Source organism: Motacilla alba, chromosome 1 (genome assembly GCF_015832195.1).
Source record: "Motacilla alba alba isolate MOTALB_02 chromosome 1, Motacilla_alba_V1.0_pri, whole genome shotgun sequence".
In the NCBI taxonomy this organism is placed as follows: Eukaryota; Metazoa; Chordata; class Aves; order Passeriformes; family Motacillidae; genus Motacilla; species Motacilla alba.
This window is the reverse complement of record NC_052016.1, coordinates 7,029,706-7,055,502: the sequence shown is the minus strand read 5'-3', so window position 1 is coordinate 7,055,502 and position 25,797 is coordinate 7,029,706. Positions and strand designations below refer to the sequence as shown.

Sequence of the window (25,797 nt, the reverse complement as noted above, 5' to 3'; positions counted from 1 at the left end):
TTTCATTTAAAGAAACAAATCTGTTTGTCGTAAGCAAAACTGATTTGTTACACTAAAAAGACCAAAACAGAAACCTGTTCTGTATTTTATACTGTTTGGCTTATTCCTTAAAAATATAGGGAAATAATAAGTAAAGTAGGAGGCTGTTCATTACAAAATAGTAATGCTTTTAGAATAGTTTAAGCCCATTATGAAGAGTTGTCCACAGATGTTTTTATCCTGAGTAGGCAATGAAAAATAGACTGCAGAAATAATCTGTACAGGAAAAGCACCACAGCAGGTTTTGAGATGACTGATAGTGCTCAGCACTGAAGAGATGTTGCATTGTTTTGGGTAGCTCTGGAATAGGATTTGATGCTCATTCACACTCAAGACAGCAAACAGAAGCCAGCGCTTCAGTTTATAAAAGAGAAAGAATCAGTTAGAAATTGATTAACCACGGTGTAAATCATTAACATTTCCAGTAGCTGAATAGAGTGCAGTTATTTTTGAGAAATGGTGACAGGATATTGGGCCATGTGGACTTTATAGCCTGTATCTGTACACGTTCTGCTAAGCATATTTTAGAAAACCTAATTAGAAATCTGTAGAGAAGCTATTTAATGGGAAACTCATTACAGCTTGATGTGTCAGGCTATAAAGTCAATAGGCTAGACTGTGCTGTAGTGAGATTAATGAACTGAAAATTTTACTGTGCTGTAATAAGCTTCAGAATCATGTGGCAGTTTTGGTTGGGGTTTTTTCCAGTGCATTACTTGAAGCTTAAACTGAAAGGGTAGTCTACCTTTGAAAAATAGTTGTATATTCAATATATACATAATATTGTACTAAAAAAGATTATTTATATGAACTTTACTTTGACTACTAATTATGATTACTGTTTGCATAATAAAGCTATTTTTTGCTTCAGTTTATGAAACTAGAGAAGTTTTCCCTGGTCTTCTGGGCATCTTCAAACAATAAGTCAAAGCACTGCTAAATTTAGAAACATCAGAAGCAAATCAACATTCTTTCACTACACAAAATGAAGCTGACTAAATAAGATACATTAATTACAAAAGCATATTTATTCTCTACACTCCAGAGATTCAAATGGGGCTGTTCTAACACAGATACTCCCCTGAACACTTTTGCATTGTCTTGTGATGTAAACAGACATTGTGTCCTTAAAAATATGGCTTGGGCTGTGTTACACAAGCAGTGAAGTAGATAAATGCAGGAGATAAGAGGGTTTCTCTGAGAAATCTCAGTGATTTCTCCTCTTGCATGTGACTATGTCTCCAGCTGTTCTGCTTTGATTATCACTGCATATTCTTATCAGAGAGGGAGAAGTAGCTCTCTCAGGCAGCAAATGTCAAGCTTCACAAACATAAAAATTAGTTATTTCTTACTATTTTTTTCAAAGAAAGTCAGCTCTTAAGGGAGAGTTTGTGTTTTTTCTCCGTCTGTGTTTTTTTGATGAGTTACACCAGTTTGTATTTTGGAGTGTCTACACTGGAGGTACTTCAGCACCTTTTAATCTGTAACAACTGTTTGTTCCAGGTAATCCCCCACTTGCCAACCCTTATGGTGATCCTAATTTATCTCAACCTATAATGGCACTTCAGCAGAACGTAGCAGACATTCTGTTTGTGAGAACTAGTTATGTAAAGAAAATTATTGAAGATTGCAGCAACTCTGAAGAGACCATCAAGTTGCTTCGTTTCTGCTGTTGGGAGAATCCTCAGTTCTCTTCCACAGTCCTCAGTGAACTACTTTGGCAGGTAAAAATAAAAAGCTAGGAGAAAGATGGGAATGAAAATATGAATTATTCTGCAATGTAATAATGTTGTACTAAATACTGAAGGGGTGCTTGATAAATAAATTTCCTCAAGATGGCATCCTCTGTCAGTATTTACAGTTTTCAGTCTGTACATCACACTGGAGTACTGTGGGAAGTGCTTTATGAATTTAGGGAAGCAATCAACCTTTAACAAGTCAGGAATGATGTTTTAAGGGTGGAAAGTAGACCGAGGTGGTCTTGGTGTATTTCAAGAGCATCTGCTAAAGTTTCTTGTCATTATCCATAAAAGAGATTCATAGATGACGTGAAAAGTTGGAATAATTTCCTTAGATCTCCCTTGTATTTATTTGAAGTATGTTTGTTAAGTAAGGTTTTTTACAAGTCTGCAGAACACATTTGGCTTCAGACTCAGCAAAGAATCTTTGGTGCTGTCTTATATTTCCATTGTAATTTCTGTAAGGCCAGTTACACTTTTCCACTCCAAATAAAATTCTTTACTTCTGTTAGCTCATCTTTATATTTGCACTTTTTTTTTTCATGTAGCATCACATTTTTCTATGTCCCTTTGTTTGACACTTGAAAGAATCATAATAAAAATCACTTTATTGATATTTTGCTAGCCATGTATTTTGCATTTTAGGATAACCTGTGAAAACAAGCTTGGTACACATTGCCTAAAAGTAGCAATATCAACAAAAAGTGCTATTTTTAAATTTTTCTTTTCTAAAGGTATTTTTTAAGGTACTGTCTTCAGCATATCATGCTGGGGGCTTCAGATCAGCTGCGTCAGAAAATCATAAAGAGAAATTTTTTCCTTTACAAAACCTACTGTATTTAAAAACAAATCAAATGAAATTGGAACCCACAAAATTCCTGACACGACCGACACTTTATAGAAAAGAAGTATCTTGAAATACCCTTTGAATTACAGTAAACTTCAAATGGATTGTGTTCTTGTATTTCACTGTGTAAGCTGCCTGCCTCAAGGAATGCTTTCTTGTGTTCTCTGCACTTTCACTTTTTAGGTTGCATATTCATATACATACGAACTTCGACCTTATTTGGATCTGCTGCTGCAAATCCTGTTAATTGAGGACTCTTGGCAAACTCACAGGTTAGTATTTACCTGTCCTTTTATAATTCAGTATTGTTCTGTACAGATTGTTTTTTCAGTGGTTCTGTTGCTAATCCTTTCAATAGGTTTGTTTTAAATAGGTATTAAATCAAAATTCACAAATAATGCAATTTTTTGTGGTTTTATCTGAAATTTTAAGATAAGTACAATTTTTCATATTCCTTATTATAGAGAAGTTTGTTATAAAGCCAGGATTTCTCACATACAAGAGAATGTGCTGTTTAGATTAAACTCAGGTTAAATTTCCCTGTGAAGTGCTCAGATTGATTCACAGAAACATCCCTTGAGATGGGTCAGTGACAGCCTGGGCTTGCTCAGGAGCACATCAGATGTAGGAGTGGTACCAAGACACACATGAGGTGTGACTGTGGGAGAAAATAATATTTCCCATTTCATGTTTCCAGAGAATTGTAACTTCAGCATATTACATATTAATCCAGTTGTAAACCTAATTTTTCTATGTCTACAGCTTTTGAAAGTTATTAAAAATTTTAAGTATTGCAAATACTGTTTCTGAGAACAGGCAGTTTTTCAGAAGTTAAATATAAAAGTAGATGAGATAACACAAATGTCATCAGTGTGCTACCTGTCAGTGTTGCAAAACGTCACTGTTTCATAATAAGCAGTTATAGGTAGTATGGGATTTACTGAATCATTTCCAACTGTGTCTCATAGGACATTTCAAATACTTCCAGTGAGAGCACACTTGTTGGGTATGGGAGTGGACTCCTGTCCTCAGCTGTGGAAGCAGACTGCTCATTTAGAATGTTGCCAATTGCCTGGGCTTATTTTAGGAAGGACTCAAAGCAGATGGTGGTCTGGCTTAACCACAACCCAAAATATGATGACTGAGTTGTAGGGATTTGGTAATTTTCTTTATGGGGTCTTTTATGCATATGTTATGCAGTTAGCTTATATTATCTTCTTAATAAATAATTCATTAAATAAGTCCACAGAATGCTGGAGGATGGGCATACTTTAATAGATATGAAGTCAAATAATGGATTTTTAGGGTTGAATAGCAGGTGAGAAATCATGGAAGTGGTTGTTGGGGATAATGCTGTATTTGGAATAGCAGGGTTGAAGGAGGTGGAATGTTGTGGTGTGGCTTCCCTGGAGAAGTACATCACTCCACGTCCCATTGCAGTGTCAGGAGTAGCACTGCTCCATGGAATTGTGCTAGGCTTCCACAGGGGGTATTAAATGGCCAGCTCCAGTCATCCACTACTTCTTGCTGCCACTTCTGGCCATAGCTCGAAGTACTTGTCTCTGCCCTGTACTTGGTTTTGCTGTGATAATCAGAGAGTTTTAGTGATCTTTGTCTTCTCTTCTGGAAAAAAAAAAAACAAAAAAAACCCAACAAAACAAACCCCAACAAACCACCATGAAACAGTGAAATTGTCCATTGTAAATGGTGTCTTGTAACTCCTGGAAAACGAGTCTGATCTGACCCTTGGAGCAGCTTGTCCCCTGGTACTGCAAGATCACTGCTGCTGACCCTTGGCATCAGACCCACTCTCTTCAATTTCTCTTGATTTGACAGGTTCAAGTGCTGAGTTTGGAGTTGTGCAAGTGCCATTTAATTAAATTAACTGAAGTAAAGCTCATCATTACCTTACAGATGGAACCTGGGCTGATGGCTGCCAGGGCTGGGAGGAAAGAGGGCAGTTCTTTCCCTGCCATGAGTGTAGCTCTTTGAGACACCAGTGTGGGTTCTGTGCCCCCTCTGACGTGTTTTTTAAAGCCAAAAGTGTGTCAGTTCTCAGTTTTTGCACAGTTTCATGGTAGCAATTAATAATTCCTCTGCCCTGTTCAAGAGCAGAAGGCACAGAAACTGAGCTTAGTTTCAGGGAATGCCCAAGTCCCTTATCCCATGCACAGATATGTACCACTCATTCCCCTTCAGAGGAGCTGCATGTAAAAGGGTGTCTTTGAGAAGCATAACTGAGGATAAGTGACCATTCTGTTGAGGATTTAATTCTGTTCCAATTCTGTAAGGACCTCCTGGGTTAACAGGGCTGATTTGTAAAGGCAGTAGATACTTTAGTGATAAAATCGAACTGTTAAAGTTGATTATTGTGACTAGAATTAATAATAATTACATTTTTAATGTATCTTGTTCAGTTATATTTTTAGCATCTTTGGTAATTTTTAAACTAAGTTATATATATGACACATCAGGTCAATTTTCTGATTTTTAAAAAACATTCTTGACTAACACCAGGAGTCAGAACATCAGTGTCCCTTTTGTATTACATTGTATATAGAGCCTTAATTCAAATGCTAAAACTCTTTAACACTCAAAGTTTTGTTGTTGTTCTGGTTTGTTTTTTTCTAGGATTCACAATGCACTTAAGGGAATTCCAGATGACAGGGATGGACTCTTTGACACCATTCAGCGCTCGAAGAACCATTATCAGAAACGAGCTTACCAGTGTATAAAGTGCATGGTAGCTCTCTTCAGCAACTGCCCTGTAGCTTACCAGATCCTTCAGGTGATACTTTTTATCCTGTTTCTTGCTGCTTTTTCCCCCATTTCTGTGTTTAAAAAAACCCAAAACAAACCCCACTATTATTCAGTTTTTAACACCTCAGTTAAATTACAACTTCCAGGGACGACTCATTTGAACCTTCTGTATGAGAAGGTTAAATTCCCACTAATTTGCAGTTGTGATGCAGCTGCAAATCTGGAGACTTCATTTCAAATTTGAAGTTTTCTTCGGGGTAAAAAGGATATTTGTGACTCCTTTAAACAGCAGCAGATAGGTTGATGGTCTCTGACAGCTGATATAAAGAAGGGAAAAATGATTCTGTTTTCAAGAACACAGGAAATAATTGTGAATTGTTCATTTTCCATCTGCAGAGCAATGGAGATTTGAAGAGAAAATGGACTTGGGCAGTGGAATGGCTTGGAGATGAGCTGGAGCGCAGACCATACACTGGCAATCCCCAGTACACCTACAATAACTGGTCTCCACCAATACAGAGCAATGAAACATCAAATGGCTACTTCCTAGAGAGGTCACACAGTGCTAGAATGACTCTTGCAAAGGCTTGTGAACTCTGCCCAGAGGAGGTAAAGAATTAATTTGACTTTCAGTTAAGAAATTGAGTAAAGTGCTTCTGTAAATCATTAACCTTAGCAACAGTCTCCACTCATTTAAGAGGTAACACATTTCTTATGTACTCCATAAGTATGGATTTATGGTTTTATTTTTCAGTTTTTATTACTGTTCCTACAGACATCTGTCACTTAGAGAATTAGCAGTATAAAATTGAAATTGACCATTTGAAGTAGATTATGAATGGGTCTGTATTTCCAGTAATACATCGATAGAGGGAATTTTTATTTATTACAATACAAGTTAGAGGTGACAGGGTGGGGTGGAATTTTTCTCTGAATGTCTAAAACATGGCTCTAGCATGTGTGAAACAATCATTTCCACATAGGATTGGTTTGGGCTAGAATAGCTGTAATATGATTTTACAAAGTAAATTAAATGGGCTGTTTCAAACTTTAGGAACCAGATGATCCTGATGCCCCAGATGAACATGAGTCTTCTCCACCTGAAGATGCCCCACTGTATCCCCATTCACCTGGTTCCCAGTATCAACAGGTAAAAGCTCTGAGTTGAACTATTTATTCAGAGTTTCAGGTTTGCTTTTTTTAGCATTTATGGTGACTTAAATTATAGTCATTTAGCCAGAAGCATGTTATTGTCAAATACATGTTTGGAGGAATAAAGGTACAGCTCCATTTCACCAGGAGCAGTTTCACCATCAGAGCTTCAGGTGGGCATTTTATCAGATCAGGGATTAATCATCCACAGAAAGAGCAGAGAGATGGATGTAATCACAGCCTAGTGCATGCTGCATTTGATTCTGTTGTATTTATTGACATTGATAATATTTTGTGAGCTGCTTTCTTGTTTTCAAATACAAAATCAAGTCTCAGGGCCTGAATTTGGATAACTGGATGGCTTTTGGAAAAAAAGCGGATGGCTTTGTGGCCGTGTAGCTCATGCTATGAACAGTGATCTCTAAGTTTTAAGTACATATAAATTCCAAATCTGTTCTTATGTTAAATGGCTGCTTTGTTAATACTTTCCAGTGGAAAGCCAGATCTGGAAGAAATCATAACCAGGGTCTTCTTCTTATTGAATTGACTAAATTATTGGATCCCTCACTTAGTTGCCATATTTTGTTCCAATTCATTTTGTATATTCCAAATCTGCTAATTTAATTTCCTTTCCTGCCCAAATCCATTTTCCTCTCCATCTTGCTTTCCTTACTTGGTGTTCTCAGCAGAGCAGTTGGTAAGTCATGCAGATTTTGCCACTCCTTCCTGAGCTCCTGAGTTCAGACACATTCCGTAACCTCACCGTTGCCCTTGTCATGTGTTCACTTTCTTGCAAGAAATAGCATTTCTCACTAACACACACCCAATCCTCAAACTCTTGGTTTCTCCCCAATCTCTGCAAAACAGTAGACAAATGAGGTGGTTTTGTTTGTCAGATCTGTGTGTGACTTTTTAAATTGGGGCAGAGCATTTGCAGAAAACTGCTGGTCTAGATTTCATTCAGTTCTGTAACACTGAGGTTTCCCACTTAAAAATTAAACAATGCTGCATAAACACAGGTTTGCTTTTTCCATTGTTTTAGGGAAAAAAAGTCAAGCTGGTTGAATCTGTTAATAAAATATGTGCACAGTGTAATGTAGCAGCACATAGGCAAACTCTCTTGGTCTCCTTTTTTCCTTTCTTGCTGCTTTTGCTTTGCATGGAACTGTTTGTGATTCAAAAGCTGAGATTACCGTTTCAACTGATCCTTTTATCTTTACAAGTTGACAATTTGTTGCCCTCGTGTGTAAATTGGCCAGGTAAGTAAAGGTGTGAATCAGAGGAATAAAGCAGCTGGGATGTGTGTTTCATACTGTGTAGGTACACGAGAAGTTGGTGTGCTTGAGAATACTTCCCAGTGGTCTGAGTGGAAAGGGGGGAAAGCAAGGAGTCAGGAGACAGCCCACAGGGTTAAATCCCTTTGAAATGTGTGTGCTTTGTTGCAGAATAACCACGTGCATGGACAGCCATATACGGGCCCGGCAGCACATCATATGAACAACCCTCAGCGAACTGGCCAACGAGCACAAGAAAACTACGAAGGCAGTGAAGAAGTTTCCCCGCCTCAGACAAAAGATTAGTGAAATGCACATAATCAATTAACTTGCTCCATCAAGACTGTGCACCCAGGCCTTACAGTCCAACTTTTCTCTGTGTCTGGCTAATATTTAAAACTAGAAAAACTATTCCTAATCAACATGGAGTGGAGAGTCTATTCACTGTCTTATCTGCAGAAAATTGCTGTCAATATATAACCCGCCTGCAGTGGAAAGTGTATAGTGTTTTGTAATAAATGGCCTGATGCTAATGTGTAAATGGCAAAGGTGTATATAGTATATTAATGTTTGACTGTTAATTCTTGAGCAAGAAACATTTTTTTTTTGTCTTGATGAGACTCACAGATCTACAAAAACAAAAAAATAATTTCTTGATATATCTGCTGCGCTCTGCAACCAGTGTTGCCTGCCTCATGGCAGTTGGATCAACTCCTTTACGAAAAAGCCTATCCATGTCAACCACAAAAATAGTTTCATGTTAATTCTTTGCCACTGGAGTCGATTTTACTATGAGCAACGTAATGGCTGGTAACCTTTTAATTATTTGGTTGATGTGGAAAATTGGTGATGTAACATTGTTTCTAGATCTTTTTTCATTGCCTTTTTCATTCTGGTATTAGGTTAATCACTTTGAAGCTATAGTTATGCTGTAACATTTAGCATGGCTTCACACCAAGTTAGTGTAGCCAATGAGGGGAAAAAAAAAAACAAAAAACAAGCGTGACAGCAGTTGTCCCAATGTGACAACTGTATTGCTCAGAACTTTTTCTTCTTACACCTAGACTATAAAATGGGGAGGGAAAATGTGACAAACAAGTGGTTTTCAGTTTCACATATGTTCCTCACATCTGATGTTTGACAGTTCTCTCTCTGGGTGGGATAAAGAACACTTAGTTTTCAGTAATAGGAATTTAAAAGATTTAAAACAAATATGCAAAAATTTGCTATGCCAGGATGCCTGGAGCATAATAGACTGTATTTGGTGTGCTTGTTTTGTTTCTTTGGTAGAGCTTATTAGATAAACTTCTAACACTTTCCTTCTACTGCATCCCAGTGAAGTGGAAGTCAACAAAATCACAGAGTACTTGTGAGTGCCACTGCACCAAGTTAACTTGCTGGTTTTCTGCTCGTTCACAGTTCTACTTGAAAGCGAGAATTGTCTTAGCTCTTTATCCATTATACAGAAAATCTTAACATTAGAAGCAGGGTTTAAGTATAAAAGAAACTACTGGTTAGTCAAATACAATTCTGAGGTATCTCTATTCCAGAATAAACATTTGTTTAAAGACTTAAAGAAACGCATCAGTAAATACTGTATTTAAATGAAAATTGGTAACTTGAATGTGTGTAATTTTTTTGGAACCTGTCTAAAAACCAAATACCCCTGCAAAACAGATACAGCCCACCCTATACTATTTAAATATTTTGCTGTTTTATTTTATAGAAATTATTTTGCTGAATTCACAAATAGAATTTGATTTAAGAAGAATGTTTTGTCCTGTGGTGTGTGTTGTTTTTTGGGGTTTTGTTTTTTAATGGACTGCACAGAAAGGTGAATTCTGTGCAGTGGCACTATGCTGAATTCTGGAACAACAGTCACATTGAGATTCTGTGCACAAAAAAAAAAAAGAAAAAATTGGCCCTCAAGAATAAAATAATCAGGACAATTACACTGTAAAAGTTTCTTAATGTGATTTATCTTGTACTTTTTGTATGTTTTTATATATACATATATATATTTAAGAGCACAAGCTTGATGGTGTTTTTTACAAATGAGTTGATAGAAACAAAGCTGCTTATCAAATTAAAGGTCTGTAGTTTTGAAATGAACAATGGAAAATTCAGTCCAAGTGCATTCTTAGGCATTTAGTGTAACGAGGGAGAGACACAGAAGATTTTTGAATATGCTGTGTAGCAATGATCACTTTTATGCTTCCATGTTTTTCCTAGTGCTCAAGTTAATTCAGATTTCCTTCATAGTTTTTTAGTAATACCATTTTACCTGGATTTAGTAAATTTGGATACCGTGTTCCCATTTATGTTTGGGGATGCTTGTTGGAGGTTTTAACTACAAAAATTCTACCCTGAGTTCTCAAGTTGAAATATTTATTTGGACCAGTAATTGTTAAACAGGCTATCTCAGAGGCGATTATTACGTATTTTGTACTAAATAGGTAAAATATATAATGTGCTAGTTCAGCCTTGCCAAATGTGTTTGCTTTTAATAGTGCAATGATTGTAGAGACATGTCAAACCTGTGACACTTTAAGGCTGTGGCTTTCTCCAGCCATACCCAGCCCTGCCCCAGAATTGGGAATGGCTGCAGTGGCAGTTGTTTTCCAGGCAGCAAACTGAGGATTTTGTGCATCTATGAAGAAGGGTAAACCCATATTGTTTGCTGCAGCTGTTGCTTTTTAAACAGGCAGCTCCAGTGTAAGGTGCAATGTTTTCTTCACTCTGGGCAAAACCATTTTGAATTGTACTTCTTAACAAATGCTGTACAAGCAAAAAGTTTGATATGCACGTTTCTGTCGCAGCATTTTGGCAGGTGACTTCAGGCGATGCACCTGGCGATACCTCGTTGGTGATGGCACACTCTAAAGCAGTACCCCTCAAAGTGCCTAAAGATTTAATTCCCCCATCACTGATTTCAGTCCTGTTTTCTGTTTAGAACAGTTTCTAGGGAATCTCTGGTCTTCCATAAAATGAGCCAATAAATAGTAAAGCAATTCCTCGTGTTCCTGGCAGTGTAACATGGAATACATAGAAACTGAAAATCCATAGGTGATGTTGAGTCTGGGTTAGTGTGTAGTTTGACCTTGGGGGAAATCCATAACCTTACTGAGCAGAATTTCTCCAACTTGTACATTTGGATTGTGGTTGTTTAGTGACTAAATTCAGCTTTTAACACTTGCTACTGTCAGTGCTAAAAATAGTACAGCCATATATAAAAGGAATTCAGTCACTGTGTATCAGTAAATGTACTACGTTTTGGTCACAGAGTTGGTCACCTGCACCTGTGCTACCCCTTTAACAAGAAGGAGATGGCTCAGGGTTCTGCCAAAGCTTGTTTGTCCTGCAGGACCCAAACTTGTGGGAATGGACAAGCAGAACAGGACTCTGCTTGACTTGGAATTTTTCACATTATTTTCCCAGCTGACTACAAGCTCTGAAAATTTGAGTTCTCTGTTTTTCAAGTTTGTGTATCTTGCTGAAATCGAGCCAGAAAGAAATTAAATTCTCCCGTTGACATTTCTTTTTTTTATATTTCTGAGTGAAACTTTATACAACATGAGAGATTTGTGTCATCATATTTGCTATTTGCCTTCTCAGCCACTCTGTTGTGCCTAGCTTGTGTGTTTTAGCATATGTATCGTGAAAAAGCACTTACAGTTCCAAAACTTCCTGTGTATTTCCTGAGATCCAGGAGAGAATGAGATTAGCCATTCTGCCAAAGCTAAAATGGGCAAAAATTGGCTGCTGTAGCAATTTACTTCATTTTTGATTTCAATAAATTTTGTCTACCTCTTAAGTCTTTTGCCAGAAATGAATAGGCTGATGAGCTGTGTCAGGGCAAAGTGGCTCCATGTTTTTGTTGGTGTGAGTTCCAGTTACTGGGCATTGCAGGGAAGCTTTCAGTGCAATGAATTTAATTAAAAATGAAGTCAAGGACTGACTGTATGAATTAGAGGAAGAAGTGGCATGTTGGGAAATTTGCAGAGTAACCAATTAAGTATTTAAATATCTTAGTTAAACCTTGTTAGCCCACACTTTCAAATCCACATTGAAAGCAAATTCTCTCCCCCGTGACGAAAGACACACCTTTATTTTCGGGAGGGTGAGATGCTGATGCCAGTCTCACATTTCTTAGGACAGGTGTGGGAGTTTCCCATTTGTGGCTCTGCTCCAGCACAGCATAATCAGGACAACAGTGATTTTGGCCCTCTGTCTTCTTACTTTTCATGCCCTCCATCATGTTCGTGATACCACTTTCCCACAGCCATGAGGTCTTGGGAATGAGGTGTGCACCTGCCTTGCCTAGAGCCAGACAGAAGGAGGTGTTCTAGGAGTAGTAGGAAGCGACTTGTACAAACCATGTGCTGCACCACCGTGGTGCTGCCGTGGCAGAAGGCAAAGTGGAAGGATCCCAGCTGCTTCCTCCTTCCTGCAGGATTCCTGCTCTCCTTGCAGGTGGTGTGGTGAGGAAGGTGACACCAAACCGCTCTTTTGAGCTCAGTGCGTTTTCTCCTGGCTGCCAGCCGGGGTCAGAGTGAGCTGTGTGTGCCCTCTGTGCCATTCCAGGGTGTCCCTGTCCCTGCCTTCCAGTGGGGTTGCCATGTCAGCACAGTCATTTGGCTGACACTTGCCCTCTGTTCCAGACTGGAGGAAGGCCTTTAACCCAGCCTGAGCACTGTCACTTTTCACACTGGAACTTCTAAGGTTCTTACCATAAATTTCCTTTTATTTCTAAGGTATAAAAGTCTCCCCTGGGCTTTAAGTGTCCAGTAACCATTCCTGTGTCATTTTTTCACAAGAGCAAGTGGACAGCCCCACCCCTGCAGTGTCTGTAAGTGTGTTGACAAGCAATTCCAGCCATTAAACTCAGACATCCCTACATCCCCATCCTGCACTCTGATTTTCTAATACAAGTTGTGGTGGATCCGTGGATTTCAGCAGCATTTGTGCGAGTTCAGTTGATTGCAGCACTGTAAGAGTGGAAGTTGGTGATATGTTGGGGTCAAGCCAGCTCAGTGAGCAGGTGGCACAGAAGACAGAGCTCTTGTTTGCAGACAAATCAAAACAAGCACGGGGGAAACAGTTTCTGAAGGAGAAAAACACTCCTGAATAAGGGCTAACTTTTAATCAGATTTTTAAATACCCAGCTCTGTATTTTTTAGCTTTAGAACTCCTTGAAGCCACTTTTTGATAATAAAACTGACCTACAGGCTGTTTCCTTGGAAGAATTTAATATAGCCTTAAATCATATCAGCACAATTCTGAAATGACAGGGTCATTGTTCAGTGGTCAAAATAATGGGCAAAAAATGTCTTCTAGTTTTTAACCATTAGGTAACCTTGAGTAATGAAAACAAGGGGAAAAAGGTTCAATGACTTCATCCACAATCTGACCATAGCAAAACATCCAGTGCAGGAAAACAAGATCATTCCCTTCTCTGTTTCCATAGTATTCAGAATGTCTGATAATGTTGATTTTTGTTCTTGATTTCCAACTGCTGTTCCAGTAAGTTGTTGTGTTTTGCCCAAAGTGGTGTGAGCTTCACAGTCTGCATTTGCAGTGATGTCCCCTTAGTCCACACCAGAGCAAAATGTTTAAATGTTTGGTTTTCCCCTATGAGCCGTTCCCTGATCCATATTTCTGTAGTGGTGATGTGCTGTTCCTGTTTTCATACAATGCCCAGGGCTGGATGAATGCTCTCCAAGTGTGGTTTCACCTGAGCCATTAAGTGAGCAGTTCTGTTCCTTTGCTGTAGTGATACCTCTGTAGGTGCAGCTTTTAAAGGTATTATTGGCCTTTTTTGTAGCTTTATTTATTGATATGCTGCTCAGTTCTTGTCCCTCGCCCTTAAATTCCTGTCCATCATTTCTTGTGATTCTTTCTTACAGAGTTTTTCACTCTGGATTGCAAGGATCATTTTTATATTCAGTATTTTTGTATTTTCTTGGAATCAAATCCCTTCACTTGCCATGATGGTTGTTTACCTCCCGTTTTTACCTACACCTGCTGTCCTGCTGTTTGCTGCTGCAAGAGGAAAACCCAAAAACCCCCACGTTTGCCAGGCAGCCTGGAGCCTTTCACAGTGCAGTAGCAGCAGCCACAGCCTCGACCAGGCGGGCTTTGTCATCTCTTAAATCTTCTCATTTATGTGGGATAGGAAAGCTTTGTGCTACTGATGGCAGTCTGGAATTCTGATGGCTTGTAGCTTATTGGTTTTCTTTGGTTGGTTGTTGTTTGGGGTATTTTTTCCCTTCGTTTTCTATATTGAACCATTATTCTACAGGTGAATAAAAGCAGTAGGTTTTGCTGGAATCTAATTTGGAAAAGAAGGTGGATTGAAAAGTTGGACACTTGATATACTTGATTGTATTTAAATATCTGCTAGGTGCTCTAAAGTCCTCGGAAGGTCTTCTGGAAGCAAATTCCAAAGCTTAGAAATGCGAAGATTAGTTCTTCAGGACTTACTGATACTCACCAATTCTATCTGCCTGCCCCGTGCGTGACTAAGGACAGGTGAAATAGCAGAAATGGGAATGTTTTGCTGAAGGGAGAGGTCATGCTGTGTGAAACCCCTGGGAGCTGGAGCTGTGCTCTGCCTGGCCCCACACACCCCTCTGGCAGCAGCTGCTGAGCCTTTGTGTGAGACCTGAACCACAGAGCTCCCCGGGCACCAGGAGCTGCTCCGAGCAGGAACTTCAGATTAAGTAGCATGTAAAGCATTTTCTATTCTTCTTCTTCTCTAAGATCTGTACCAAGTCTAATCCTCTGAGCAAATAAAGGCAGGGAGGGGGCTGAGCGAGGGCCTTCGCAAGCTGCTGCTGTGAATCCTTTCTACCTCTTGTCGTTCATTGCTGGGAGCGGCTCCGGCCATGTGAGAGCTGCCCTGGGCCAGGCCGAGGTGCACAAATACCTGGTGGGGCTGTTTGCTGGGCAGGCACGGCAGTCCCTGCCTCCCTGGGGATAAATGGAATCGTTTGGGGTACCTGTGTTTGCATCCAGGCGAAGGAGCCGGCGTTTTTCGGGTGGCACCGTGAGGACTCTCAAACATTTCTCCTCAGCCTCCCGTGTGAAGTAGCATCAAATCCTCTCACAATTAATGTTCAAATTACGCAGCAGTCGCAGGGAGGGACGTGGTTTTCCAGCTGTGTTGGTGAGGGTTAAGAAAGGGAGATGTGGGAATGTGAAAAGCCAGGATTCTGCAGATCAACCCAGGTGTGAATCTAGAACAAAAAAATGTTACTGATTGCTACTGTGGTTGTGTGTAAGACTGAAATGCTGCAAGAGAACTGTAACCCTCCCACTCTGAGTCTGAGAGAGACCTGGCATTGGCATTCTGAACACTTCTGCAACCTGAACCAAAAACCTGCTGTGGGAATGTAGACTTACCACAGAGCTGTGGAAGAAAACTTCAATCGTGTCACTTCTCTCGGTCTTCAGAGCAGTCAACATGGTTTTGATGTAGGTTTTAGATTATGTATATATAAATCTGATTGAAGTACCAACAGCAAACCATAAATAAAATGTGGACTTAATTGAAGAATGGGCTAGTGGAGGCCTCTTGTGTTGAATTTATTAAAATACAATATAACCGAGTCGTTGGTGGAGGAGACTCGCTGTGATGAAGACAGGGAAATAAAGCTGGAGTTGAGCCAGGTTTGCTGCTGCCTCTGCACCTCCTGTAGCACCCAGAGTGGTTTGATGGTGCTGTGGTGGCTGGAGACGAGCTGGGAACGCTCCCGGCATCACCCTCGTGCCTGTGAGGGCCAGAGGCTCTGGGAGTGGCAGCTGCTCCAGGGACAGTGTCCTGTCACACTCCAGGCCAAGAGGAGCTGGTGCAGCTGCTGGGGAGCTGCTGTGACCCCTGTGCCTGCCACGTGTCCCTTGCTTTGCTCTGCCAGAGCAAGGGCTGTCTCCCAACGTGAGGTGGCTCCAATGGAGAGCTACTGGAAACCTCTGGTCCCCCAGGTTTGCTCTTGAAGATACGCAAATGAAAGTGGAAAACAGTGGCAAATTTCTGGGAATTTGTGGTATTAACGTGAAATAAAAAAAAAAAAAAAAAAAAAAAGGACATTATGGAAGCAGGTGACACAAAAGGTTCCAGCTTGGCATGAGGAAGAACTTCTTTAGAGTGAAGGTGGCAGAGCTCTGATCAGCTGTGGAGTCTCCCTCTCCAGAGTTATTCCAGACCCAGCTGGATGCACTCCTGTGTCACCTGCTCCAGGTGACCCTGCCTTGGCAAGGGGATGGACTGGGTGATCTCCAGGGGTCCCTCCAACCCTGACACTCCCGTGATTCTGTAACACCTGAGTTTATCCTTGGTCTGTTCAGTCGATGTCGCCCATCTGAGTGGGCATGAGTGTGAATTCTCTGGGCATTGACATGGTGGCAAAACTGAGAATTATGGATCCCAACAAATCACTGGGGGTGGGGGGTTGCTGTAAACTGGAAGAAGAAAGCTTTTGATGAAGACAGCAAAAATGTAAAACAACTCCCACAAATGTTTCTGTTCTCACATTTCTCTCTGAGAATTTGTTATGCCACAGGACAAAAAAAGCCATTTTTTAATTTAACCTCTGTGGAGGCTGTAAAGATTTATTGATCACCTGACTCCCTGAAACCTTTTAGAATTTGGGCTCCTGTGGTTTTTACATTAGCTGAAAATGCAGCCTGAAGCATTTCCCTTGGATTTGATAGATACTTACTGGTAACTTCAGCATAACAGGATCATTATCTTGCTGCTGGAGCTTGTTTCCCTCTCTTCTTTTTGCAGAAACTCCCTGCATGGGTTTGCTCTGGCCTTTTCTCACCTCACACTGTTTCCTTGCATCTCCCTCTGCAGTTCTTCCCTGCCTGCACCAGTGTGCAGCAGGCTGAGGATCCTCCAGAGCTGCTCCCCTTTCTGGTTTCTCAGGGCTGGGCAGTCAGGCTGGCAGCGGTGCTGGGGAAAGCCCCGGGGCAGTGACCTCGGGGTGAAGTGACCCTCCCTACTCTTCCACAGGGGCAGGGGACAGTGATGTTAGTGAGGGTTCTCTTACTGGGAAGGAATTTGTCCTATCTGTCCATGTTTAGGTACCACTTGGTGCTTCTCAACACACCCTTTAAAAAGTGTAAAGAAAATGCTGTTTGCTCTTTCAGCAGATGGAAATTTGAAGCCCTTCTAAAGGAAGGCTTTAGTGCTCCACCGGTACGTATCTTTTAATTTTTTAATTTTTTTTTCTTTTAGCAGACAAAGCCATATACTGGAAATAACCTCTGAGAATTCTGCAGGAACACCTAACATCTTTCTGTAAAACAGTTTGCTTCATTTCAAGAATTCTGTAACTGAGCTAATCTCTATGTGAGGAGGTTTAATAATGTAATAATAATCACTATTATTATTGTTTTACTAATGAGCATGGCTTTGGTTTTTAAGTTGGACTGTATCTATAGTAGCTCATGTCTTCTGTGCAGTATTAGGGTTGGGAATTGAGATGCTCCTCCATAAAGAATCCTGGATATAAACCATATAAGCAAATCGACTGGGTATTCTGTCATGCTGCTAAAACAGTTGGTTTGAGCAGGAGGTTGCTGATTATGATGCACAATTAAAGCATAATTACAACACATTACATAATTACACCCACAGCGGGGGGATTGGAACTAGATGATCTTCCAGGTCCTTTCAGCCCCAAAGCAGCCTATGATTCCATACAATGAGCAGCGGGGGTAGAAGAAGGGCAAGACCACAGAGGGAGCCGTGTGCCTTCTACTGAGTGTGCTTTCCACTGAGTGTGCCTTCTACTGAGTGTGCTTTCCACTGAGTGTGCTTTCCACTGAGTGTGCCTTCTACTGAGTGTGCTTTCTACTGAACTTTCCACTGAGTGTGCTTTCCACTGAGTGTGCTTTCTACTGTGGTTTGCGTTGATTTCCTCCGTTTACATTTGAAAGTGTTTTTGTGTTGGAGCTGCCTCAGTCGAGCCGGCACACCCGCCCACCTCACGGCCAGGTTTGTGCTTTCCTGTGCTCTGCAGCTCCTCAGCTCCTGCTGCTCTGCGCTGTCCCTGGCCCGGATAATTCCCGATTTCTGCAGTGCAGATTCGGAGGGAGGCTCTGCCCTGCTCAGCTGAACCTGCTGCCTGCTGCTCAGCCCAGCAGAGGACAGGGACTGGCTAAACTTCAGCCCCATTTTAATTTTCTCTTCAGGGCTTTCACACATCCTCCCAGCCTGAAGTTAAGCTTGTTAGGAACTCACCTGTATATTTTTATCAATATTTTTAAAATTCTTATTGCATTAATTGTCTTAACTTCCCCTGTCCTGTAAACTGCTGGAGATCACCTCTATTCTACAGCTTAAATTAGACCTTTGGTTTAGAAAATACACTTCAATTTATTCAAGTATTTCATTGAAGGTTGGTTTCTTTAGAGCCTTTCATGGTTTATTTGCTTTATCTTACCGCCTCTTCCCTCATGTTTCTTTTCACAGACTTTTAGCACTGGACGTGTTGGTGCTGGAAGAGCATTTGGCCCCTGGAGTCTTCTGGTCACTTGCCAGGATCACAGTGGCTCTTTAAAGTTCCTCGTTCATGTTGGCAGCAGGAGACTGCACTGGAAGAGTAGCTGCAACTGGAGTTTGGTGAAGGGAGAAAAATCTTTGAAATCCTCACACTACTGTGTGAATGTCTGGCATTGCATCCGATGTGTTTACATTAAATGTGCTTGGAGCTGCTTTAAACCCTGTAATATGGTACTTTATTTATTTTTAATAATTTGTAATAATTACTCCCTACTCATGGACTTGGTGCACTGAGCCTGTGAACATTGGTGGGCAGTGCCGGAGCCTGGAACAGCAGCAGAGGCAGCCAAGGGTCCATAACCATCTCCCTCTTCCCAAAAAAATATATGGCATCAAGAGACCCAAACGTGGTTGGAATCCATGATTTTCTGCAAGTCCTTAAGGTGCATTTAATGCAAATTCTTGTGGAACATTAAATACTTCAGCTGCTCTTCTGCTGGTGTTTGGGAAGGGTGTTACAGCGTGGGTCCTCTCCGGAGAGCACAGGCACCCGAGAGCTTCTGCCCTCATGGCAAGAGCAGACGTGAACTTCAGACCTTGATGGAATTGGAGCAATATAAACAAACAAAACTTGCCCTTGCTTTGCTTCTTCTCCCCAGTGGGCTCTGATGCCTTTCTCCAAGGTGTGCTTTGGGCTTTTTAAATCACCTTTGCCTCCACAGACACACATGGCCAGCTCCAGCACTGGATTTGTGGGTGGGTGTAGAAATTACTTTTCCTGCCTTGCATTCCACTGGGCTCCCACCAATGCAGGTCATTCCCATACATGAAGTCTGGCCCTCGGCTCAGACCCTCCAGCACAGCCAGAGCTGCTGAGATCAACAGGAGCCCTGGCTTTGGGTGTGCTCAGCCATGAAGGTGAGCCCCATCTGCTTTCAGTGATTTTTCTCCTGAGGCCAGTCCAGAAAAGCTGTAAATAACGCCATGTTGCACTAAACCCCATCACCTTTCTCATTCCCTTACAAAAGCTGCTTTTCACAGGACAGCTGCTCTTAGGAGACCACAGCTTCCCAGTGCACATTGGTGCTACTGCCCATGTTACTGCAGCACCTTGGAATATCCCATCGTGGCCAACCTGCAAAGAGGAGATGTTTGAAGCTGTCTCCCCCCAAAAACCGATGAGTATGGGGGGCAATCTGTGTCACACCTCTATTTTTTGCACCTTTCATTTGGCTCGAGCCTGACAGTTCCAAAAGGAAGCTACACCTTGCAGTGAGAGCAGCTGAAATACTTCCCAAGTTTGCAACTCTCAAGGTTCCCCCACCCTCAAAAGATAAAAATGGAGAACCATTATGTTAGAGGTTATGAACTTAGGAAATGGAACATCCTTTTAGACAGATTCCCAAGTTTAACCACAGGATTACTTGACTGCTTTGTCAGGCCTCACCTTCCACAGAACCAGGCCAACATGAACAGCACACCAGGGCACAAGAGCACCCACAGCAGTGTTACTCCAGCCTGCAGGACCAGCTCACAGACCGCAAGTGCTGGCTGAGAGAATCCCTGCTCTGCAAGGCAAGGGGAAAAACCCCGAATTCCCTCTCACAACTTCCTGTGCTGAACACGATCCCAAGTTTTATCTCCACGGCAGCAGCAGACACCACGAGCCCCACATGAGCTGTGTTGTACAAATTTATTTTGTGTCCCCCCCCCAGGGTGGGAGCTCAGTTCTCCTTCTCCTGCACAGTCTTTGTGCCCCGCAGCCGGCCCGTGCGGCGCGCGGCGATCAGCCCGACCTTGCGACCCGCGGGAGCGTCCCTGCGGATGGTCGAGGGCTTCCCGATGTGCTGGTGGTTGCCTCCTCCGAAGGGATGCTCCACAGGCTGTGCAGGGGGGAAGCAAGACAGCAATGTAACCACAGAAACTTGTGATCAACAGAAATCAACAGAAATCAACAGGTTAAAGGGGACAAAGAAACGACTTCACTTTTCACGTGGCGCAGTCACCATCGAGGGCTGCTAACTCACCCTGTGGCTGCACATTTATCTGGGAAGCTTCCCTCCCAGACACATGCCAGGCTCGTCCCAATAGCCCACCAATCTTTCCTGAACTGTCAGAGGGGACGGGGATGACTCCAGACAGACTCACGTTCATGGCCACACCACGGACACGTGGCCAGCAGTTCCTCTTGGCCTTGTACTTGTGGTAGGCACGGCCGGCCTTCAGGATGGGCTTGTCAATACGGCCTCCCCCGGCCACGATTCCTGCAGGGAACGGCAGCAATGCTGACACCCAAACAGAGCACACACCAGAACCACGGAAAGCCAACAGCAACACTGACAGCAGAGCTGAGCTACAGCCTTCTTTCTGATCCAATACACACGGACTGAGCTTTCTTTCTAAAGCACTGCCACTTTTACTGCGACGATTTCTGGAGCAACATCAGTTTTTTAAGTGAAGTATGAATTGAAAGAGCTCAGGGGACTGTGAAGAACTTTGAGGTCAAATACCTACTTGTTCCATGATTTACTGAGTCAATTTTACTGGATTAACACAGCAGATTACACACTTTGGTGTCTTCCATGCAGAGGCAGGCAAGTGTCACCAGCAGCCATCTCAGCTGTCAGTCAGGTGCACAATGAACCTGGTGCAGCCTCTGTTCTTGGCAGTGGTTTTGTCATTCCCCGTCAGACCTTCCAGAACACTCCACCCCCCCTGACACCACCAACAGGCTCCTTCAGTGAACCAAAAGCAGGAAATCAAAGTGCCATTTCCCATGTAAGCCCTTCCCCAAGAACTGCAGATTTTACAGGCTGAACAACTCCTGAGGACAAGGAGCATCTACTTTTCTGTCCTCTCACTAGGTCAAACCTCCAAATTTAGGTTAGCAACATGCAAAAGTAATGCAGGTGTAAAATACAAGCCAGGCAGCTGAGCACAGGCTGTCCAGCTTGCACATGACACTATTTTCAAGGTGGTTATTAAAACCAGGGCCTTGTTTGGAAGATTCAGTGACAAGAAGCCCAGTGACAAGTTCACAGTGATTGCTCCTTACCCACAACAGCCCTGTTTGCGGAAGAAATGACTTTCTTGGAGCCTGAGGGCAGCTTCACTCTGGTTTTCTTGGTCTCGGGGTTGTGGGAGATGACGGTGGCGTAGTTCCCGGAGGCGCGCGCCAGCTTCCCGCGGTCACCGGGCTTCTCCTCCAGGCAGCACACGATGGTGCCCTCGGGCATGGTGCCCACGGGCAGAACATTCCCGATGTTCAGCTGGGCTGCAAAGAGCAAGAGAGCGGCCGCGGCCTCACTGGGGGCCCTGGGTGGGAGCTGCAGCACGGGAGGGCGGCACCACGGACGCTGTGGCAGCAGGGTCCTGCACTCCAGCATCCCGAAATCAGGAGCTGGGACACCCTGCCCTGCCCTGTCCCAGCCCAGCCCTGCCCTGTCCCAGCCCTGTCCCATCCGAGCCCACCTTTCTTGCCGCAGTACACGAACTGGCCGGTGTGGATGCCCTCGGCGGCGATGAAGAGCTCCGTGCGCTTCTTGAAGCGGTACGGGTCGCGGAAGGCGATCTTGGCCAGCGGAGCGCCGCGCCCGGGGTCATGGATGATGTCCTGCGGGAACGCAGAGCTGCCTCAGGGCACGACACGGCCCCTGCCAGGGGCTCTGCAGCAACCCAAGAGCTTCCAGAACTGGGGGATGGTTACTCTGGGCTGATTCTCAGCAAGACACTTCTCAGGGCAGAGGATTCATTCACATTTGATACAGCGCAAGCTACATCCCATCCCATCAGAGAAAAATTCCTCCCTGTGAGGGTGGGAGGCCCTGGCACAGGCTGGCCAGAGAAGCTGTGGGTGCCCCATCCCCGGAAGTGTTCAAAGCCAGGCTGGACGGGCCTTGGAGCAAGCTGGGATAGTGGAAGGTGTCCCAGGGGATTGGAACTGGATGGGCTTTAAGGTCCCTTCCAGCCCAAATCATTCACTGATCACAGAATAATGCCTGGGTAAGCGTGCTGCTGGCAGCTAATCCTGTGTGAACAGTTTTATTCCCGACATTCCGCAGGTATCCAGTCTCTCCATAGTAAGAAACCCACTTTGCCCCACCACCACCTTTGGGCAGGACAAGCTGGGCACAAGCAGAGACCTCTCCCTGCATTTCCCGGGACTGCAGCGTTTCTAACGCTCTGCAATCAGCTAAAACAAAGGTTGTGAAGCTCCTAAATAAGGAACCACAGACTCACTGCTTCTTTTACACTTGAAAAAACACGTGCATTCTGTTCTTGAAGCACACTGGGATTAAAATACCCAACCACGCATTTACAGACTCCAGACAAGCGACTCTGACTCGTCTCTAAGATGTGTCTGTCTTCCAGGACAGCTCATAAACTGCCCGTGTCCACTGCTGGCGTTTTTCAGCCCTGCTGGCCAAATCTCCTGTGTAGGACCAGGCTCACGTCAAACCCTGCTACCCACCTTCTACCGTCACCTCAGGTAGGGGAGGGTGAAGAAAATTCTCTCTACAACCGAACGCGACCGTGCTGTAAAACGCTGAAGGGCTGCTCAGGGCACCCAGCCAGAGCACTGCTGGCACTCTACAGTCCCTGCAGCACCCCGAACCACTGTCACACCCCAAATGCAGCTACTGCCTTCTTTCTACCGCTCAAGACTACAATGATGGCTAGCACTTGGCATTTAGAAATATTTGATTTTTTTAAATATGCAATTAACTACATGGGACACTCCCCAGCCACCTTTCCTGAGGTAGAGGGGATTCTCAGGCAACATAAAACCACGCTGGTACTGCTACGCTTAGCAAAGCTCCAGCAAAACCCCTACTGCCGACCAAGGGCAGCAGTGAAACCCCCTCTGCTGAGATCTTCTCATAAACCGGCAAGAGTTTAACTTTTTACAGAGTATTCAAGAACAGAGACACCCGGACCAGGACCAGGCGGGTCCGGACCAGCCCGAGGCCCGCGGGCAGCGCTGGCAGCGCAGGAGGAGCGGGGCTCGGGCCCCCGGGGGTGCCCAGCGTGCCCCCAGAGGCGGAGCCGGGGCCGCCCGTACCTTGACGATGCCCTTGATGTAGCCGTGCCGCTCGGCGAAGTCCACGGCGCGCAGCTTGGCCGGGCCCTTCCTGTGCTTCACGTGGGCGCGGAACACGGAGCCCGCGCCTTTCCTCTGCCCGCGGATGACGCGGCCCATGGCGCCCTGCGGGGACACGGGGGCGCTCAGCGACACCAGCGACACCCGCGGCACGCTCGGCGGCGCCCCGGCCCTGCCCCATCCCCGCCGTGCCCCTTCCCGCGGCCGCCCGGGCGCGGATGGCGGCGGATCGGGATCGGGATCGCGGCCTCCCCGCTCCTACCTCGTTCCGGCCTCCCCGGGAAAGAAGGAAGAGGTGACGTCACGGGCGCGCCGAGGGCTTTCCGGCGCGGTGACGTCGCGCGGGAAGGGGCGGGGCCTCGGCGTTCCCGCATCTCCTCGGGGCCCGGGACAGCGGGAGAGCCCCGGGATGGGGCGGGCCCGGGACAGCGGGAGAGCCCCGGGACAGCGGGAGAGGCCGGGATGGGGCGGGCCCGGATAAACGGCAGCGCTCCGGGATCCCCACAGCAAGGGTCGGGTGCTGTGCGGGGCTGGAGTTTGGGTGCGGCCGTGCAGTGCGAGCCGTGCATTTACTGCCCCGAGGAAAGCAAAAGCGGCGCGCGTTGTCGCGATTCCCGCAGCTCGGTTCTACAGCGTTAAAAGCAGCGGCGATCAAAGCCCGGCCCGAAACGCTCCAGCACGCGTTTCAGTGGATAATGTAAACAAAACCTATACATTATACGTGTATAAGTAGAAAATAGATCATTAAAACCGTTCCATGGCGGTGCTTGCTGTCTCCGAGCAGCGTGGTTCCACGGCAGGCCCCGCGGGGACCGCGGCTGTTTTCCCCTCGCTCCAGGCCCGCAGGGCCCGATCCAGGCGGGAGCCGGGGCAGTGCCCGTCCCGGGGGGAGCAGTCCCCGTCCCGGGGCAGTGCCCGTCCCGGGGCAGTGCCCGTCCCGCTGTTCCAGCACCCGTTTCTCTGTGTCTCAAAACGCTCCTCGACACACTGCGAGGGGCCAGGGAGGAAGGGGGGCAGAGGGGGCTCAGAGTTCACGGCTCCACTCCTCCAGGGCTTTTTTCACACAAACACAGATTGGATTATGCTGGAAAAGACCTCGGAGATCATCGAGTCCAACCTGTGACTAAACAGCACCGTGTCACCCAGACCAGGGCACTGAGTGCCACATCCAGCCTTTCCTTACACACCTCCAGGGACAGTGACTGCACCACCTCCCTGGGCAGCCCACTCCAAGGTCTAATCATTCGTCCTGTGAAGAAATCCTTCCTACTGTCCGACCTAAACCTCCCCTGATGGGTCCTCTCCTCCGTCACTGGTTACCTGGGAGAAGAGACCAGTCCCCGCCAGGCTACACCCTCCTGTCAGGGGGCTGGAGAGAGCAATAAGATCACCCCTGAGCCTCCTTTTCTCCAGCCTAAACATTCCCAGCTCCCTCCTGACAGGACTTGTGCTCCAGACCCTTCCCCAGCTCTGTTCCCTTCTCTGGGCTCTCTCCTGCCCCTCAGTGTCCCAGAACTGGACGCAGCACTCGAGGTGTGGCCTCACCAGCACCCAGTACAGGGGGAGAGACATTTAGTTTAAACCTAAAACTAAGAGATCCCAAGCCTCTTGTCCTGGGATCTCACATAAACAACCAGGGACCCCAAGCTAAGAGCTGCCATGCCAAATCCTTCCCTGAAGAGCTGGAGCAAAGTTGCAGTTGGTAGGAGGAGGCTCCAGCCATCACAGGTACAGCTGGATCTGTAATAACCAGACTGCATTGTGCAGCTTAAGAGCCGTAGGTTTTGGGTGAAAAAGTAACTGAAGATAGAACCCCAGCAGGTGCTTTAAGCTGCCTTTGCCAGATTTTAATCATTATTAATTAGGGCATAATTGAGAGATACAGCAAAGCAGAGGTAATCACCTTAGTGTTCCTAATCAACTTGTGCTTTGCCTGGAAGGGGAAAAGTGCCTTAACTCCTTTAACAGCCCGCCAGATTTTCTGCATCAGAGGCCACTTTTCCAGAACAGGTCACTGCCAATGACCCAATTCACTGAAGATGGATTATTTAACCTTATTTGACTCACTGGAAATTAGGAACAGCTCATCAGCCCCCCACATGCCGTTGCTCCTCTCCTGCAGCTGAAGAACCTCCACATCCACCATGTCTCCACAGGTGAGCTTTCCCAACACAGTCTTCCTGGGGCTGGTGGAACTCACCCTCCTGTAAGATGCGAAACCCCTCGATGCCAAGGGCTCAGAGCTGGGATCCTTGTCGGATTCAGCCCAGGTAAAAGGATTAGCCTGGCCAGGAGTCCACCCTGCCCATCTGCTGGAGGTCACTGTCCCTCACACGGACCGTGTGACAGCTGGGCCCCGCGTGACAGCTCAGTGC

General features: G+C 44.8%; 2 protein-coding genes across 5 annotated transcripts in view; one reads left to right on the top strand and one right to left on the bottom strand.

Moving 5' to 3' along the window:
• Window positions 1-11,331, top strand: part of USP9X (ubiquitin specific peptidase 9 X-linked) — a 98,074-nt gene extending 86,743 nt beyond the window's left edge. For 2 of the 4 annotated variants that reach the window (XM_038150331.1, XM_038150324.1), the window contains exons 40-45: window positions 1,543-1,763; window positions 2,809-2,897; window positions 5,257-5,413; window positions 5,782-5,994; window positions 6,440-6,535; window positions 7,983-11,331. In XM_038150331.1, coding sequence (XP_038006259.1) covers window positions 1,543-1,763; window positions 2,809-2,897; window positions 5,257-5,413; window positions 5,782-5,994; window positions 6,440-6,535; window positions 7,983-8,117 — 911 coding nt within the window. In that variant the 3' untranslated portion in view covers window positions 8,118-11,331. Of the gene's footprint in view, window positions 1-1,542; window positions 1,764-2,808; window positions 2,898-5,256; window positions 5,414-5,781; window positions 5,995-6,439; window positions 6,536-7,223; window positions 7,235-7,982 lie in introns of all 4 variants that reach the window. The other 2 variants (XM_038150348.1, XM_038150341.1) reach the window with 2 other exon arrangements.
• Window positions 11,332-19,995: 8,664 nt separating this feature from the next.
• RPL8 (ribosomal protein L8) lies at window positions 19,996-23,818 on the bottom strand. Its single transcript, XM_038150362.1, has 6 exons — window positions 23,685-23,818; window positions 23,384-23,527; window positions 21,793-21,934; window positions 21,377-21,595; window positions 20,470-20,585; window positions 19,996-20,204 (listed from the first exon to the last, which is right to left on the bottom strand). Exons 2-6 carry the CDS (start codon window positions 23,519-23,521, stop codon window positions 20,046-20,048), a joined length of 774 nt encoding a protein of 257 aa, XP_038006290.1. The 5' UTR covers window positions 23,522-23,527; window positions 23,685-23,818; the 3' UTR covers window positions 19,996-20,045.
• Window positions 23,819-25,797: the final 1,979 nt, after the last annotated feature.

Coding starts and splice junctions, on each gene's coding strand:
- RPL8 (XM_038150362.1), bottom strand. CDS start 23,521: ATGGGCCGCGTCATCCGCGGGCAGAGGAAAGGCGCGGGCTCCGTGTTC. Junction 21,935..23,383: donor ACATCAAGGGCATCGTCAAG/GTACGGGCGGCC, acceptor GCGTTCCCGCAG/GACATCATCCATGACCCCGG. Junction 20,205..20,469: donor TCCGTGGTGTGGCCATGAAC/GTGAGTCTGTCT, acceptor CCCCCTGCACAG/CCTGTGGAGCATCCCTTCGG.